The following is a 17,537-nucleotide window of genomic DNA, read 5'->3' as shown; positions in this document are numbered from 1 at the left end:
GCTAAGGTTAGCTAGTAGGCTGCCTGTATGACAGCTGGATGAATGAAAATGAAGACAGTCGTGAAATAGCAGCACAACAGGCATAATATACGCAGCTAAGCTCCATGCAGCGTGTCCTTAACATGCCTGCGAAATTTCCACACGGAAACAGAGATTGGTTATGTCAACACGAACAGGGGGAGGGGTCAGGTTATTGTAGTCGAGATTAAAGAGAATGATTTAGTAAAGACCAACACACTTTAGCTTTAGTGTCCTTGGCAGTTTTGTCCCACGTGTGAACCTGCAGGTTGTATGTAACATTAAGCAGATACCTTTGCCCTGCTGTTGAGGTAGATGAGTGAGGTCAGGTCCAGGTGTACAGCACCACATCTGGAGCTAGCAGGCATGTTGGGGACATTTCAGCATGCTTGATGAAAGACTGTTTAACCAGTGAAGCTTGATATGATCGTTTAACATGTCACACATCTCTCCTACACCGACTTATATGTGCGCCACATTCCCTTGCAGCTCTCAGGGGATGTGCTCCGGCGAATGAGGGAATCACAGGGGTCTGATGGCGCAAATCCACCACCGTCTCCACCACCAAGTATGTGGCAGCCAAAGACCCTTTCTTTCTCACAGGGACAGTGCCCCTGTTTCTTTGTTATTTTTTTTTTGTTTGGGTTTGGAGCGCTGGAACTGAACTGAGCCTCTCAGAGACTCTGCAGGCTGCTAGAGGGGCAGCTGCCCCTCTATCAGTCTGAAGAGCCTCTCAGAGACTCTGCAGGCTGCTACAGGGGCAGCTGCCCCTATATCAGTCTGACGCAGAGGCTCTAAAAGTGCCACAGTACTGGAGGGTCAGTAACATCAATGTTAGCAGCTGCCCACACCACCCTGCATCAGAGGCCCTATCTGACTCTCTGCTGCAGTTTTTTTCTATCAGCTTGATACTTCATTACTTTTTCTAACCTTTGGAGAATTGTTTCTAAACACGATTTGAACTGTGTGCTAAAACCACAGGAACACTCATTAGGTTTTAAAGTGTTATTTATTGCTGCATTGTAACATTGTAATGTAAAGTGTTTCTGTTTGGTCCTTCTGATATCGTTAAGTGTGTGTGTGTGTGTGTGTGTGTGTGTGTGTGTGTGTGTGTGTGTGTGTGTGTGTGTGTGGTAGCTTCCGTTTCTCTAATAAGCACGGTAAAGCATTTTAAGCTGGTGCAGTGCTGGTGTAAGTTTCTCATTTTGTCAACACAGTTCTGTTTCAGAAACACTCTATAGCGGAGCCTTTACGATTAACTTAATTAATTAAAGCACGGTTAATCTTGAAATCGGTTAATAGCGATTAACATCCCTGCATCCCTAGCCTATTGGAATCATGATTGGCCTGATCTTTGCCCTTAATTTCCCAGTTACCATTTGTTCCCTCTGATCCATATTGTAGCTGTTAATAATTTTGATATTTATCCAATTTGATTTTCAGGTACAAAACCAGCAAGACCCTCAGCCACAGAAATACAGGAAGAGCTGCGCAAAGAGTAGGTGCCATAATGCCAAGTTCTGCCTTTTTGTGTTCGTGCCCCGCAATTTTTGGTAAATGAACTGTCATAACCTGGTATACTGAGTGGTAGTGTAAGTTTTTAGTACTTTCTTAGGCCATATTTCATAAGGTTGTACTGATAATATTATATGTTGTATTCTATCCTTGTTTGTATTCTCATGTAATTAATGTGTGCACTAATGCCAAATTAACCCTAATCTGATCCATCCATCCATCCATTATCTATACCCACTTATTCCTTAACCAGGGTCACGGGGATCCGCTGGAGCCTCCTAATCTGATTTAAATGTAATATTCCATGCAGCAGTTTATGAGTAAGAATTATCATCTATATTCACTGAAGAGCTTTGGTGTTTCACAGTCTAAATATCGTTTCCATTCTCTATATAATTTAAAAAGTAGTTGTGTGCAAATGTCTGGCACTTGTAAAACAGAACTTCATTAACTTGTCAGGTCTTAATTGGTGTACTAAGACTTGTAAGTCAGGTCAGCAGTTGTAATTAGGAATTGTCAATCAATGACATTTCCAGACCTGAAAAATTATTTGACTCTACAGAGACTCTAAGAAACTGACATCTAAAATGAGGCTGATTGATGACTACAAATCTGTAGAGACTATAAAAGATATTAAAAGCACTTCTTTCCACTGTCAGAAATGTCATTAACCAATGACATGATAAGAATGGATTTCACTAAATACTCGTAAAGTCTGGATGCAAATGTCAAACATTTTGTCAAGAAGCTGAAACTGAAAATGACGCCTGTACAACAGGAAAATGACCCACTAGCAGATTTTAAAATATAACAAACTATTTCTCGAAACTCAAACTAAAGCCTGTGGAACAGCCGGCACAGCCCTTTGACTAAAATCTGTGGGTAGATCTTAAATTTACTGCCTGTGCAAGACAAGTGACCCAACACAAGAGTGAGTAGGGTTTTTGAATCAAGAACAGAAAGGCTAAAAAAAATTGTCACATCCGGCTGTTACATCAGCCAAAAAGTTGTTAAGTACTGAATTTCTCATCAAAAATGTAAAAAGTATAAAATTTGCCCAGGGATGCCACAAGCTTTTGCATACAACTGTATGTTTTTATTTTGTTGGTCATATTAACTTTTGGAGGCTTCATACCAAAAATACCGTATAGATATTGGTACTGGTCGGCAAAAACCTGTATCTCTCTGACCGTACTGGATATCTCTCTGTGTGAAAGAACTTGCATGTTTAACAGACTTTTACTTGATTAAAAAAGGGGCAAAGGTTCAAACTGATCTTCCTGTACTTCAGCTTTGAGCGTCGTCAGGTTTTGCTGCAGGAGCAGTTGGCCAGACTAGCTGAGAAGGAGAGAGAGACTGCAGCAACCACAGGCCTGGATGAGCTGACGCCGGCCCTCATCATTGAGAAAGGGAAGGCCCTTGAAGAGCAAGAAAAAGCCAAGATACTTGTGAGTACACAGCACACAGTGGGGCACACAGCAAAGGTCAGAGCTGTACTTTGACCCTGTGGACTTATTGTAATTAGGTGAACTAATCACAGAATATTTTAAAACTGGTCTTGATTTATGTTTTGTCAATACAGCACACAATCTGTGTTTGTTACACCTGGTTGTGACTGTTTAACCAAATAATTGTTATTTTTTTCTTTCCCTCTATTGTCCAAGAGACAAAGGTACTTAACCCCTTGACATCTGAATGTTATTCAGGTGAACATTTTAAATATATGTCATATTTTTTTATATGACAAGACTTGATCACAACATTTACCATGTACATTTTGTAATATTGCAGGAAAAGTAGATTTTGTGTCTTCAAAAAACTTGTTCAATTACTGGACAGTGCCCTCTAGTGTCTAGCCTTTGTACTGAGACTTCTGAGTTGAATTAAAGATAAAGTTAAAGTTAAGTTACCCTTATTAGTACCACAATGGGGAAATTCCATTACCACCCAAAGTGCACACAGACAGCAGTGAACGCACACACCACGGGCGTGCGCCTGGAGCGGTGGGCGGCCATTGCAGTGGCGCCCGGGGGGGGCAGTTGGGGGTTGGGGGTCCGGTGCCTTGCTCAGGGGTCTCATCTCAATCGTGGTATTGAGGGTGGACAGGGCACTGGCTATTCAGTCCGTGCCACCGACGACTCCTGCCGGACCTGAGACTCGAACCTGCAATTTCCAGTTTACGAGTCCTACGCCCTATCCATTAGGCACCGATTGCGCCCCTCCCCCTTTTTGCGATGTAAATTCTAATGCTGATTTATTTGTTGCAGAACATAAACCAAAACATTTGTGCAAAAGCAGGCTTCTGTGAAAATTAATAGGATATTCTAAATATCCCACTCTCATTCAGTGTTTAATTGTTAGTCAAGATGCTGTATGTTCAGTGTTGATCTTTTCAGTAATTGCACTATTTTTCTATCACGTAGGAAGGATAGCATTGGGTCAGTCTTTTGGCTGGTTTTACTCAGTATGTCCTTGAAATTATGTTTCTAATTGTCGCTGTCATTGAAGTAAAAAAGCAGTTTTGTGTAGAGTTTAATAATAATCATTCAACAAACTGCAGTAGAAATGCCGAACATGAACAATGAATAATATTCAGTATTCAGTCAGCAAACTAATCTGATTAACCTTGCTCTATGCATGTAAATACAGTTATTGCACTGATTGTTTCTGCGTGTAAACCTGGTGAAACCTCTGTTTTCTCATTTCAAATGTGCTAAATGACACATACTCTTGTCAAATGCAGTGTAGTGTGTGGGAGTGAAAGTGAGGTGATATCCAGTGAGTTTCTTTAGGATTTTGATAGAAAAATGGAGAAATGACTGAGCTTGACTCAAAGGCTGGACACAATCCAGTGTGTGTTTGTTGTGTGTGAATTTACTTTTACAAGGGTCTGTATGTTTAACAAATGTGTGTCTGTGTTAAACCCAGAGTGAGTGGTTTTGTTGGTGCTGCTAGGTATATCGGTGAGCAGTGATCTATTGATGATCATTAATTTGCAATTCTCTCATTGGCGTTTTTTCACTCATTTTGCTCACTGCTGATTAAACAAATGAAACACAGTGGATCTCTCTTTCTGTCTCCCCATCACCAACTGCCTGTCAGTTGATGTAATGAATACTGAATGAATCTGTTGGCTTAGTTTACACTGATATTGGCTCCAGGCCTTTAATGATGTTATATTGCAGTGTGAAACTGAACACTCTCTTTTTACGGTATTGTTATCTACTTTTTTGACATGACAAGTCAATACAGCCTGTCAGTGTGTGTCCAGATGCATGTTTATGACCAGAGTCACTGAAGTGTGTGTGTGTAGAAGTGGGAAGTCATTTCTACAAACTAAATGATGGAATGTATTTGTCAGGTCTTTTTTCCAACTCATGTATTAAAGGAATATTGGAGTTCATATTGTTATATGTTCAAAACAGATTTTTTTGTAAAGTTCGTCACTAATAACAGCAATCACTAATAATAGGCTGACTGACAAGCTATGAGGCTTGTGGTTGTTGCTTTATCAGCTTATACAAGAACAACAAGGATTTAGTTGAAAGACTAGAGGGACAGGAACAGAGCAGGGAGAGCGAGGCTTAAATATTTTACCTATATTTATAAAAAATGGAAGGTTTATGCTGCTTTTTAGGTCATAATCAGAGGACTTGTATGTGCAGTGTGTGAGCAGTCCATTGTGTGAGCAGTGTTTACGTGACCCCTTACTACTGCTTTCCCGTAGTTTTCCTCTTTCTCACCTATCCTTTTGTCTCACCTCCTACTATCACTTTTTCTACACAGATGTCTGGCACATTCATTGTTCTCTAGCTTAATTCATTATATAAAATGTTACTGAAACCTAGCAGAATTCACTCCTAAGATTAGAAAGATGATGTTTGGTTTACATAATTTTATGGCCTTGCTTCAGATTTTGAGGAGATAAAAAGGACAGAGGAATCTAAATAAAGATCTCCACCATTAACAAATCTTTTTGCTCAGCTCACGCGGGCTTCCCTCCCTTCTTTGCATTATCCCCTGACCTTGTATCCGCTTTGAGCAGTTTAGGAGCTGCCTTATTTCCCAGAGGAGAAGATAAACACACTCACTCCTGTGACAAACATCTGTAGTGAGCTCCCCATGTATATTACCCCTGTGCACTTGTGGCTCCCCTGCATGCAGACTGTGTGTGAGTGTTGGAGTGAGGAGGAGGTGAAGGAGTTGTGGAGGCAGCACCTGTCAAAGAGCTGAGCTGTTCCCCACACTGCCTCAGGCTGCCTGTCACAAACACTCACATTAGCTATTTCCTCCTGTCTCAGTGCCAATTTCCACAATTGGGGCGTGTGCGCGTGTGTGTGTGCGTGTGTAATCCTGTGTTAAACTGGATCTGTGTCTGTTTACATCAGTGGAATGTGTATGTTTATGGGGGGTATCATCCACTTGCAAGGTTTAGTCATAGTTCAGTCATATTTGCCTCTTTCAGATCTTTCATATATATTTAAAGCTTTTTTGTACTGGGGTATTATCAGTATCGATTTTGTTGCACAAAATTCATTTTCCTTCTGCGGTACTTGACTGTTTTCATACACTCTATACACTCTATAAGGTGGAGCCCATTGAAGCCCTAGCACTAAGCATTAATATGTACCATTAATGTCACAGGGGTGTTGTTTGAAAAGTCAGCAAGTGGAGACAAGCAGGGATTCGATGTACAGGGATTGGCCAATGTGGATTTCAGTGTAGTGAACTTGTGCGAAGTGCTTCTGACACTCTTCTTTATATTTCTCTTTTTCAATTTCATTGCCAACCCACACCAGTTGCCTCTGTATTTACAGTAATATTGATGGAGAAGCTGTGTAGGTGTCAGAATAGAGTAGTATCTGCTTCATAGTTCCAGTCATTAGAACGTCCACCTTAGCATCTCACGTACAAAGGTGCTGTTTAAAATGTACTGTATACAATTTAGCTTTCTTGACATGTCATCCTGCCTTGTCCTGAGATTATATTTAGGCCTTAACAGTTACACCTTGAATGAACACACGGAAGAGACAACAAGTTTCGGTAACACCCAGCCTCTCCTCTACTTTCTTTCATTAGCACCTCCTGTGTTTATTTTCTTCCCCTGCCTATTCTTTCTGCCTCAGAGGTGTCATTCGTGCTGGAAATAAAATGCTTTTAGTATGCATAGGCATTCAGTGCTGAGTAGTTCACACACACACACACACACACACACACACACACAGCAAGACAGCAACAAGAAGCTGCTTTGAGCTATTGTATTTCAGAAGCTTCCTAGGTGGGTGTGAAGAATTGACTTTACTACCTGTTTGAGGTTTGCGGATGAATAATTGTAACCTGTCACTTCATTTGCTTGCAGGCCTGTATACTAAAAGCTGGCTTTTTATCTGCTGTCTCAAATAAGAGCAGTGATGGACAACAGCATCAGAGGGTACAGTTTTAATTTAGATGAGTTTAGTAGAAATTAAGGTACTTTTGTATAACTTTAAATCACAAAAGAAAGAAATGATAAATAGTTTAAAAGACAGATACATTTAAACCTTTCAGAAAATTAAAAGAGTAAAGCTGGACAAATTGTCAGAGTAACAGTTGACCATTTGCATGTTTGTTGCGTATTTGTTCATATTCTTTCAACTTTTTTACTTTTTCAGTGGTATAAAGTTAACAATTGCTATAGAAAGTTTGTTTTGTACTGTAGAAAATATGTGTGTTGTGGTATTACATGCATATTTGGATTTGAATGTCTCTAAGCTGTGCAAGTCACCCTAATTTCCCTAACCTCTTTTGTATTCTACTCAATTGAAAAGTTTATTAACCCTGGAGGCAATTTTATATCAGTCTCAGCATGGAAAATAGGTTATCCTCAATGCGTCACACTGCATCACTCCTAGTTCTTTACAGTCTATCCAAGCCTGAGAGGGACATTTCCTTGACTCTCACAAGCTAATTGTTAGTCGCACATTTTTAGCAGGGATATCAAGTTGACACTGCCTTCCAGTCAGCTCTTTTTCCCCATGATCAAAAATACACACATTGCAAATAAGGTAAAAATCCAAAATAGTTTTGCAAAAATGTTATCGTAGTGAAGTTGTACAACTGCAGACTGTGAAGATTCCTTTTTAAAAAGAAGTTGACATCCTTTAATACATTGTAAATAATATTTTGACATGAGAATTTTGGGGTGTTATACAGTTTTGCACTGAAATGTGTGATAAGAAGCGAGGCGCCCATTTGGTCACTCCAGCTGTCCCTGCTTTCACACATCTCCTCTTTCCTTTAACACCCAAACCAGGTTGTTGTGCAGGTAGTTAAAAAGCAAATTAGGTAATTATATCATATCATATCATGCATGGTTAATGAGGCTGCTCTCATTTAGTTGAATTTTGAAATAAAAATTAATACAGTTTCATTAACTGGGAATTATCAGACACACCCTTTACCACTCCAGGTGTTTTATTTTCTACATGTCACCTATACCTATATTGTGTGTTATGTTTAGTATTTATATAAAGAAGGCTGGTGATGGTGTGAGGACACATGATGTAACCCCATGAATAGTCACTAGATGGCATTGTTGAATCATGTTTCATTTGTCAGGGGCTTAAAGAGCAGGATGGCTTTGCTCTGCACAGTAACTTGTGCTCCTGGGCAACACGTTCTCCCAGCATTTCACCTCCTCTGTCTCTCATCTTTTTATCTTTCTGTTTTCGACCCCTCAGCCCTTGTGTGCAGTGTTTGCGGGAGTGATGACTCAGTGCAAAGCATTTGACACTGTCAAAAAGAAAGACGATGAAAACCAAGGTGAAAAGCTCAACAAATGACAAACTGCAGCAGATGATGCCACACATGTTAACAGTACTGGCCTGCTGAATGGAAACACTAGGAAATGACACTTAACAAGGATGTTGTGTTTTGCACTGAATATGCAGCCTTTTAGTTACAAGATGTTCTTGTTAACCAACAGCCCCCCACTTCTGTGTAAGTAATTTGTTTACGATCACTGGATATAATTCTTTGCCAGAGAACTGGGTATTATTGTTTCAGCACATTATCTTTTTTTGTATTGATGTCTTTAATCATTATGTTTTTTTTGTTTCCTTTGCCTCTATGATTGCATACAAATAGCATTCCTCAATATTGTTTAATCTGGGTTGTGTTTATAAACTTCATCACACATCAGATATATGATTTGAAGGCAAATGCAGCATCATTTCCTTACCAGCTCATCCTCACTGAAGTAGCCTGTGGTTATGTCAATCTGTCAATTTAGATCATTTCAGCTGCTTTGAGTGTTTGCCTTCTAGCAGCAGATGGATATATTGGTTCAGCTGTATTCAGAAATACTAATGGGACTATAGAACAGGACATATACAGTATATGATAACAGATGTAGCTTAGGCAGCAGGCGTGTGGAATTATTAAGCCAGAAAGCTCAGGGGAAGAAATGGGCTATAGGAGCTGAAAGAGATGTACACTAGGGCATCTAGTAACAGCTTCAGATGTCTGGCTTCAACCACCAGCCAACTACAGAGCTGACTCTGCTTCTTAGCCAAAGACAGAGAAGGTGAGGGAAAAGGACTGTGTAAAAATACAGATGAGAGGGGGACAGACAAAGTAGCCTGGATCAATGAAAAAAAAATGTATGAAACTGTAGTTTAGTTTATGTCTAAACTAAGTTAATGAACATTAGTCCTCACCATTGTAATGGTTTTTGATTCTGCAAGTGACATCTGTGAAGGTGCTCATACACAAACACAAATATAAACTCTGAATTTCATCTCAATGGCAGACTGCAGTAGCAGTTTAGACACATTCACGCATGGTTAAACCTCTTGGTATCAGCTAGTGTAATCACTAACTCCACATCTTTACAGCATGTTAAAGCAGCTAAGCCCTTCGTGCATGCATGCCCTCCCTCATTTATACATATACATGTATATACACACACACACACACACACACACACACACACACACACACACACAATACTTCCCCATTGTCTTGAGTGATGGTATTTGCTGATGAGTAGAGTGCTCACTGGGTGAGGAGATTTTGATGGGTACAGAGCAAAGGAAGGAGTGCCTAGCACAAATCCTACCAATGTGTGGGATTAGAATACATCTCCCATTAGAGGGTAGTCACAATGTAATGAGACAGCTGGACAAGACTTATTATTCAGAGGAAAAGTAATGTTTCACAGACATTTGTTCTCATCTGGAGGAATGATGATTTATATAAGAAGTCAAAGACTTTTAACCTTTAAATATTTCATTGTTTTCCACGCTACTTTTTATTCCCTTAATTTGCACTACACAGTCAGTAGGTGATAGGTCACTGAAACTTGATTTTAGAATTACAGCTTTCAAACATTTAATCTGATTTTCCACATGCTGGAACATTTATTTAATTAATTGAATGTATGTGTGTTTCAAACTAACCATTTAAGTCTGTAAGAGTTAACATTTGTTAAGTGTTGCCCTGTGTTAGTGCATGGTGGAAGATTCAAAACTATGAAGGTCTTTCGTTGTCTGACTAATACTGGACTGGTTCATCACACATACAGTAATGTACTGATGGACACAGTAAATTATGAGTATACTTGTTTGAAAGTTCGTGGTGAAATTTAATTCCAAGATTTTAAGGAAAATCCAGTGTATATTCACTTTTTTTCTAAACAGCAACTTTTCCTCTTATACAAACAACATCTCGCCTTCTTCATCCTCAATCTCTCTATCCTCCTGTTAGTGTCTTTCTCTGTCTGTCTCTGTGACAGCCTGTAGTGGGAAAGGAGTCTGATGATGAAGTGTTAATTCATTTAACCTCCTCCGCTTATGTGACAAGAAGACACATTTAATGAGCAGACAGCCAAACTAACCAATTTGTGCCTCTGGTATTTCTACTGTATTTTTACTGCATGCTTAGTTGCAGGTGTATGTCACGCCCACAGGTGTTAGTGTGATGATTCATGCACATGTATTTGAACTACTGTTGAAGCTGTGCATTTAGAGGGCATGTGTTAATAATCCACAGATGAAAGTGACTTTGAAATGCCTCTGTTGGTGTACTGCTAGCAAAGAATTAACTAACCAATAACTGCCTGTGATGGAGATAAAGGTCCTGCAGCCTTAAACAGAGGTACAAAATCCCTTGAGTACTGTAATATAGTGTAGCTTCTTTAAGTCGGTGATGTTTGAGGCTTGCATTAGCTGCACAAACTCTGATTCACTTGCTGCTGAGATCGTTTAGCAATACAGCAAAACAATATGCTGGACTCAACTCTCATGCTGGTGAAAGTAGCTCCAATACATATTCCCTCCCTTCAGCTATTCCTGTGCATGCTGAATTATTGTCCACATACCAAAAAAAGCTGAAGACATCATTTCGGCTGCTGTAGGTTTAACAGGTTTCTTGTTTTATTGTCTATTTGTTTCTTTCACATATAAACTATAAATTTTGAATTCTAACAGAATGTTACAGTATTTAATTTTTGTCCGCATTTGAATTGACTTTGATTTTCAAAATACAAAAACGACAGTCACCTGTGGTCTGTGTAAATCATTTGCCACATGCCAGTTGACAGCTATAGCGTCATACATCAGAAAAAACAATTTATGGTAGCATGGCTGTTTAGATTCAGAGAGAAAATGTAATAAATGGATGCTTTTCTGGTGATTTGATGTGAATCAGTGCTGGGAAATGGGACAGTGACATATGATAGTGGATTTACACGACCCCAAAATGTGCATCAAGATGGTGTGTGTGTGTGTGTGTGTGTGTGTGTGTGTGTGTGTGTGTGTGTGTGTGTGTGTCTTTCTTTCTTTGTGTCTTTCTTTGTACCTCATTGTGGATCATTTGATTTACTGTTAAGTGGAGATTGACACAAACACTTTGGAGTTTTAGCCAAGCATCAGCGTTGACCAGACAAGAGCTAGGTTGATAGCACTCAGTTGTACCAGTGGCATTTATTACTAGCACACATGATGAATGTGCTTACCGTACGTATTCCAATAGAGATTTGACAGGAAAAAAGCTGTCAGTGAATTCGCTCTTATTTTCTCCTAAGTTTGTACAATATTTCTGTCTTTCTTTCTCTCTGTCTCTTTCTTCCTAATTACAAAGCCAAATCAGGAGTTTGACTGAATAAACTGTGTCTTCATGTGACATTCTCCAGCCTAATCCTTATTTTATCCCTCTTTCCTCATTTGTCTCCCTCTCTCTCACCTCTCCTGGCTCCAAGTAGAAAACCACACCAAAATCTTTTCTCCCCAAACACATAGATTTATTCAAATGTGCCATTTGCATAATTCAGTATTTACATAATTGATTTCCAAGGAAGCGTTTCTTGCTATGTGAGGAGGTGTTGGAGACCAAAAGGTCTCGTCCTGTCCCACACACACACACACAGCCTTAGTGTCACATTCTCTGCATCTGTTTTTTGTTTCAATTATATACACACACACACACACTATTGTTAGACCATTGAGGTTTCAAATCTAAATCAAGCATGAAGCGTTGCCAAGCTGGTGCATCTGGTGACCCTCATGGTACAACCACAACAACATGTATTGAGATTGTTTAAATCTAACTGTTTACCTAAAAGAGACATTAATTTCACTGTGCTGGTAAATTATTTGCCCCTTTTTATTTATGAAATAGTTTTCTAGATGCAGGGAAAGTTCTAGGTCTGGTGGCTTAAATGCAATATGTGCCTTGACCTTAGCTCCCATTTGTCATTGTAAATTAACACAATTTAGTTGCTGGGTCCATCTAATAAACTTTTATTCGCCATGATTTTAGACCAGTATGAGACTGATTTGCTTGATTCTTGGTTAGAAGTAATTGGCTTAACCATGTAAGAAATGTTATGTCTAAATGACCACAATGAAAAGCTGAGTGAAAAGTGAAAACCTAGCCATCATAGCGAGGGATTATAGGTAATATTATTTAAATATGAGTTTAATTGAGCACATTTTCAGTCAGTCTCCCCTGGAAGGCATTCCTAGTGTTGCTCTCAGTTGTTCATGTGAAAATTGACCAAAATAGTTGTGTCAAGAACAGAAAAAAAGTGCCTGGGAGCAGAGAGGGTGTGAGTGGTGATTGTTAAAATTGTTATTGTTAGCATAATTGGATGATAGTACTCTGATGGGTCCACTATCCAAGCTTAGGTAGGTTTCACTAGTAATTTTACCGGTGGTGTATTATGACAGGTAAGTGTTGTTGCTGCTACAGTTCGATATAGCCATGCACAATTTTAAGAAAACTACTAATAGTTTTATGTTAGAAATAATGTGGTGACTGAATGAGCCATTATCTGTTTGGAACACTTTCCAGGCCACATTTTTACATGCTCTATTGATCCAGACTCTTAATGTGCAGAGTGAGGCCGTTGACTGCTGGTCACCAGGTAGTTCAGCGCTACCAAAATAATGAATTAATATACCTGAAATTCCATTGCCTGCTATGGCCCGTGGACTGCACCAGACTGCTTGGGTGTGTGTTTGTCTGCATCTGTATCACAACAAGCCCCTGCACCGCTCTGCTAAAGTCTGTCATCTATGGAAATGGGACCGCCACACTCCTGTGAGCACTCTGTGGGAGGCCACACACACACACACACACAGTCAGGCTCAGACACATATTCAGTTTAGGGCCAGCCACCAAGGAGTGGGGAGGTTAAACAGATGGCATCAGCTGTATCCGTTACACAGATTACCCAGCGCACACGCATATGCATCACACGCACACGCACACACGGATTCTACAGCAACTGGCTTTGTGAGTTCACCTCATTTAACTGAATGGTATTTTTTATGAGGCATGGCAACGTTAGAGCCACCCACTGCTCTAATCTATCCATTTCTGGTCTGTGTCGAATGCTGGACTGGGAGCACTTGGTTTGAGTGGGCAAGGCTAGACACACCCAGATATGGTGTCCTGTGTGTCATAATGCTTTAACTGAAGGTTATTTGATTTGCCATTAGATTATAACAATAGTAGCAATAGTATTGTTAACATATAGCTGTTTAGCATGTGTTTTATATAATATGTTCAAACATAAACAGGTCTAAATATTTGAAAACAATCGATAGTTCTGTTCACACTGCCAAGGATCTGCTAAGTGCTGCTCTAAAACTACGAAATAAACACACCTATATAACATGCCTATTAAAACATTAACATGCAGGCTGGTAGTGAACACTGTTGTAAAACTAAACTTAAAAAAAACTTTTAATTAAACAACGTAGCATTTACTGACTATTTTCACACTACACTTGCTGTTTATAGCTATTTTTAATTAAGAAAATGCCTAATAAGTTGCACATGTCAACTCTTGGTCTTTTGTTGGTGAAAAATAAGGAGAAACTGTCTTAAATTGTGCAATCATGGATAAAACACTGACCCACTAAGCTAAAATGCCAGTCAAAACGGTCTATGTCACTGACGGCCCGATGCCTATTTAACTTGTCGAATCATCCCAGCTGGTGACAGCAGGTGGTCTGACGAGTGCTGATGGTGTGGCACACAAGAGGAGTCAAAGCACTTAAATTCAAGACAGTGAAGAGAACTAAAATCGATTAGTGGGCACAATGTGAATGAACAGCTGACATGCAGTGAGGGTCATGTGCTACAGGATCCTTAGAGTGTGGAAAACAGTTTGGCTGCCTGTACCACCAGGATGACCAATGTTTATATTAAAGAGTAGAATTTCGTATGTTGTTTCGTTAGTAAGTTACTAAACCACAAAAAGATGTGTCACACGTTGGATACATTATTGAATTGATGCAGGGAAAAATATATATATATATTTTATATATATATATATATCTATCATATCTTGCAAGTTAAGTAATCCTCAGCTTAACGTATTCAGCTTGTACATAATAGTGTTGATTACTGGCTGTAGCATTCATGCGCTCTCTTTATTTTCCTTTTTACTTTTTTTATTTCTTTTGCTTTATCTCTTTCTCTATGTTGCATTTCCTGTTCTTCTCTTTGTCTCTGTCACTATCTCTTGTCAACAGCGTGCCAGCCTTATTCCTTGTGTTGTTTCACTAACCATTGTTGCTTCTCTCTCTCCTAGCCAGCAGATTTGGATGCATGGGTAAGCAAGTTTCTAGTGCCTTTTTTTTTTTTTTTTTTTTTTTTTTTTGCTGTTTCTCTCTACCTCATCCTTTGCCTCTCACACTTTCTCTCTTCTCTATTCAAATGTCATGTTTTCATTGTGCATTAAAGCAAGGCTGGGAGTGTGCTGCCACCACCATTCCACACAACAACACTTTGGGAGGTATTCAGCTAGAAAATTACACATCATCTGTGCGGCTGGTGGATGTGATTTTACACACATACACGCACTGCCCTTAAGCATCACAAAGCCACTGTAGAACGAAAAAGTCCAATGACCACAGTCTAAGGATTTGCAAATGTGCTGTTTGGGAATGTGTGTTCCTGTTAAGTCAGGATAAGATTAGATTGGATTAGAATATGTGAAATGTCAATCTGTGTGTGCGTGCGTATGTGTGCCTGGTTGTTTGCCTATATCCACCATATCAGATGAATGCACAGAAGATCAGTAGATTAGCAAGAGAAGATGCTGTTGCTCCATTTGATCTATATCACACCCACTAATGTGAAGCTCGGGTACGGCAATCAGTCACCATTAAACCATGACACATTGTGTGTGTGTGTGTGTGTGTGTGTGTGTGTGTGTGTGTGTGTGTGTGTGTGTGTATATGTGTGTGTATGTGTGTGCCTGGTTGTTTGTAATACACACTTTCTGTGTTTCAGTGCTTCATAAATCCATGCCCCTTTGTTGCCTTTTGTTGCCTCATTCTCAGCCAGCTTCCCTGTGTTCATGCACCATGTCATGTTCATAATGCTGTAGCACGGCTTCACTCATTACCCTCATTGGTTAGGAACAGTGTTCTTCATGAATGCCCTAGTACTGACTGATGATCATTTTAAAACTCTACAGAGCAAATGTGTTGATTCTAGCGACAATTTAGTCATCCTTTAAGGCATTTTAGCCACCCTCTGTGATTCAGATTGTACAGCTGTTTGATCTGCTGCATATGCTTCGCAGCCTGACCAAACTTCTGACAGATGCATGTAAACACTAACATCCTAACCAAGCCCTAGGCATTTCAGTATATCTATTCAGTTGAGTTCACTGCCTTTCAGTTCTGTTTGAGTTAGTTCAAATTGGTCCATTTTAATGCAGTGTATGTTATGTGTTCTGAAAATAGATTTAATGTTGCATTTTCATATAAAGACACTGCACCATAGCTTTATTGCTAAATACATCACTCTGAGACTGTCCATGCAAAAATCATTGCTGTCATGTTCCAGGAGAAAATTGTCACTGTAATACTGTGATTGGATGGTCGTAAATAAGATGGATTGGTCATGCACATTGATCAAAAAGACTGAGCTAGTGACATGGTGAAGAACTGCTGTATGAAATGTGCATGTCCTTTGGCTACCCCAATACCTCGACAGTGCTTGCAGTTGCTATTAGTAATATTGTGCCATGCTCATCTCTTTTGACAGTGCCTCTCTGTTATTTTCTTTTTGCAGCTCTGCTACAGCTCTTCATACATTTTTCTGTCTGTGTTTATATTGTTTTAGTTCATATTAGTCATTGAGGTAATTTAGTTTCATTCCATGTTATAAAATTATCTTATACCACACTGTGAAGCTTCATGCAGTTAAAACAAAGGTGGAAAAACTTGCAAACATCTTGCAGAGAATTTTTATTAAACATCCCGGTGCATGTAAATGTCTGACTTCACACTGAACTGGCAAATTGTTTTCGCACTGTATCTTTTTGACATCTGCCTCCTGTCTTCCTCTGCTTGCATGCTGCTACACCATGGCCCAAACTATGGGTCTTCCTACAGCCAATCTGACATCCTGCTGCCTGTTAAAGCTTGGCTCAGTGGACATATTAAAGCATTTCACCTTATCCTAATACCAGCATCGTCATGTCAGCCCCTGCTGCCGCTGTGCCAGTCACATGCCACCTGAGTTCTGATATATTAGGTAGGCCCGTCACTAAATGGGTGTTGTGTTTTGCTATACGGTATTGATGTAATGTCCTTGTTATCTATATTTGCTAAGATTTCCATAAACTATTATAAATTGATTTTAGCATAATATACTCATAGAAGCGCACATGGATAAGATAACACACAAGAGTTTAGTGGAAAAATATTCCTTAGAGAAGCATAAACTTGCAGTTTGATGCTATAACTACATATGGCTACCATAGCCTCCCAAAATTGTACCATTAATATGATGTTATATTTTGTTTGCTAACCGCTTTGGAAAAGATGTACCTGGTGTCTCCTATAGCTTAGTTTTCCTTTTCTAAAAATATGGCAAGTGTCCATAATTTGTAATGAAGTAGTAGTGTCAGCTGATATTGTACCTTAGGTGTGTGTTACATCATTATTGCCTGGTACTGGAAACAGTTCCTGGAAGTCCCACTTTTAAATAGTCATATGTTTGTGGTTAAATGCAGGATACAGTAGTGAATTTTTAGGTGGTGGATATAGAGTTGATTGATACTTCCTGTTATATGTCATATCAAAGGTAAAGTGTCTTCACAGTTTTGTCTGTTAAATAAAACTATTACTCTGGTCATGTTTTCTGCATCTGTTGCATCAACATGGGAGTCGACAAATTTCCTTGCTTTATGCAAATGTTCATTTTTATTGCAACAGTCCAAAACATGGAAAAAAACTGTTCAGAATAGAATAAGAGTAACATCAAGTGTACTGAAGAATAAGCTGAAAGCTTAACACGGCAAACCCAAGACCAACAGGTGGGTGTCTCAAGTGAGAACTGGGAAAATGACACCACAGCAGCAAAAGTTGGTAACTCCAAAGTAGAGATAACTTTAGCCCTGGAACATGAGTCTCTATTGTGCTTCCCAACTATAGTCCGAAGGCTGAAGCAGGAAAGGTTAACAGTAATCACAGAATGCATGTGCATTAATCGTACAT

The 17,537-nt window shown here is 39.4% G+C and overlaps 1 protein-coding gene across 1 annotated transcript in view; it reads left to right on the top strand.

Annotated features, from left to right (window-relative positions):
- chchd6b (coiled-coil-helix-coiled-coil-helix domain containing 6b) overlaps positions 1-17,537 on the top strand; it is a 50,025-nt gene that overhangs the window by 456 nt on the left and 32,032 nt on the right. The window contains exons 2-4 of the mRNA XM_026306284.1: positions 508-586; positions 1,462-1,516; positions 2,825-2,981. Of these exons, the coding sequence (XP_026162069.1) occupies positions 508-586; positions 1,462-1,516; positions 2,825-2,981 (291 nt within the window). The remainder of the gene's footprint in view (positions 1-507; positions 587-1,461; positions 1,517-2,824; positions 2,982-17,537) is intronic.

Source organism: Mastacembelus armatus, chromosome 5 (genome assembly GCF_900324485.2).
Source record: "Mastacembelus armatus chromosome 5, fMasArm1.2, whole genome shotgun sequence".
Lineage (NCBI taxonomy): Eukaryota > Metazoa > Chordata > Actinopteri > Synbranchiformes > Mastacembelidae > Mastacembelus > Mastacembelus armatus.
The sequence above is the reverse complement of the archived record's forward strand: the minus strand, read 5'-3'. Positions and strand labels throughout refer to the sequence as shown.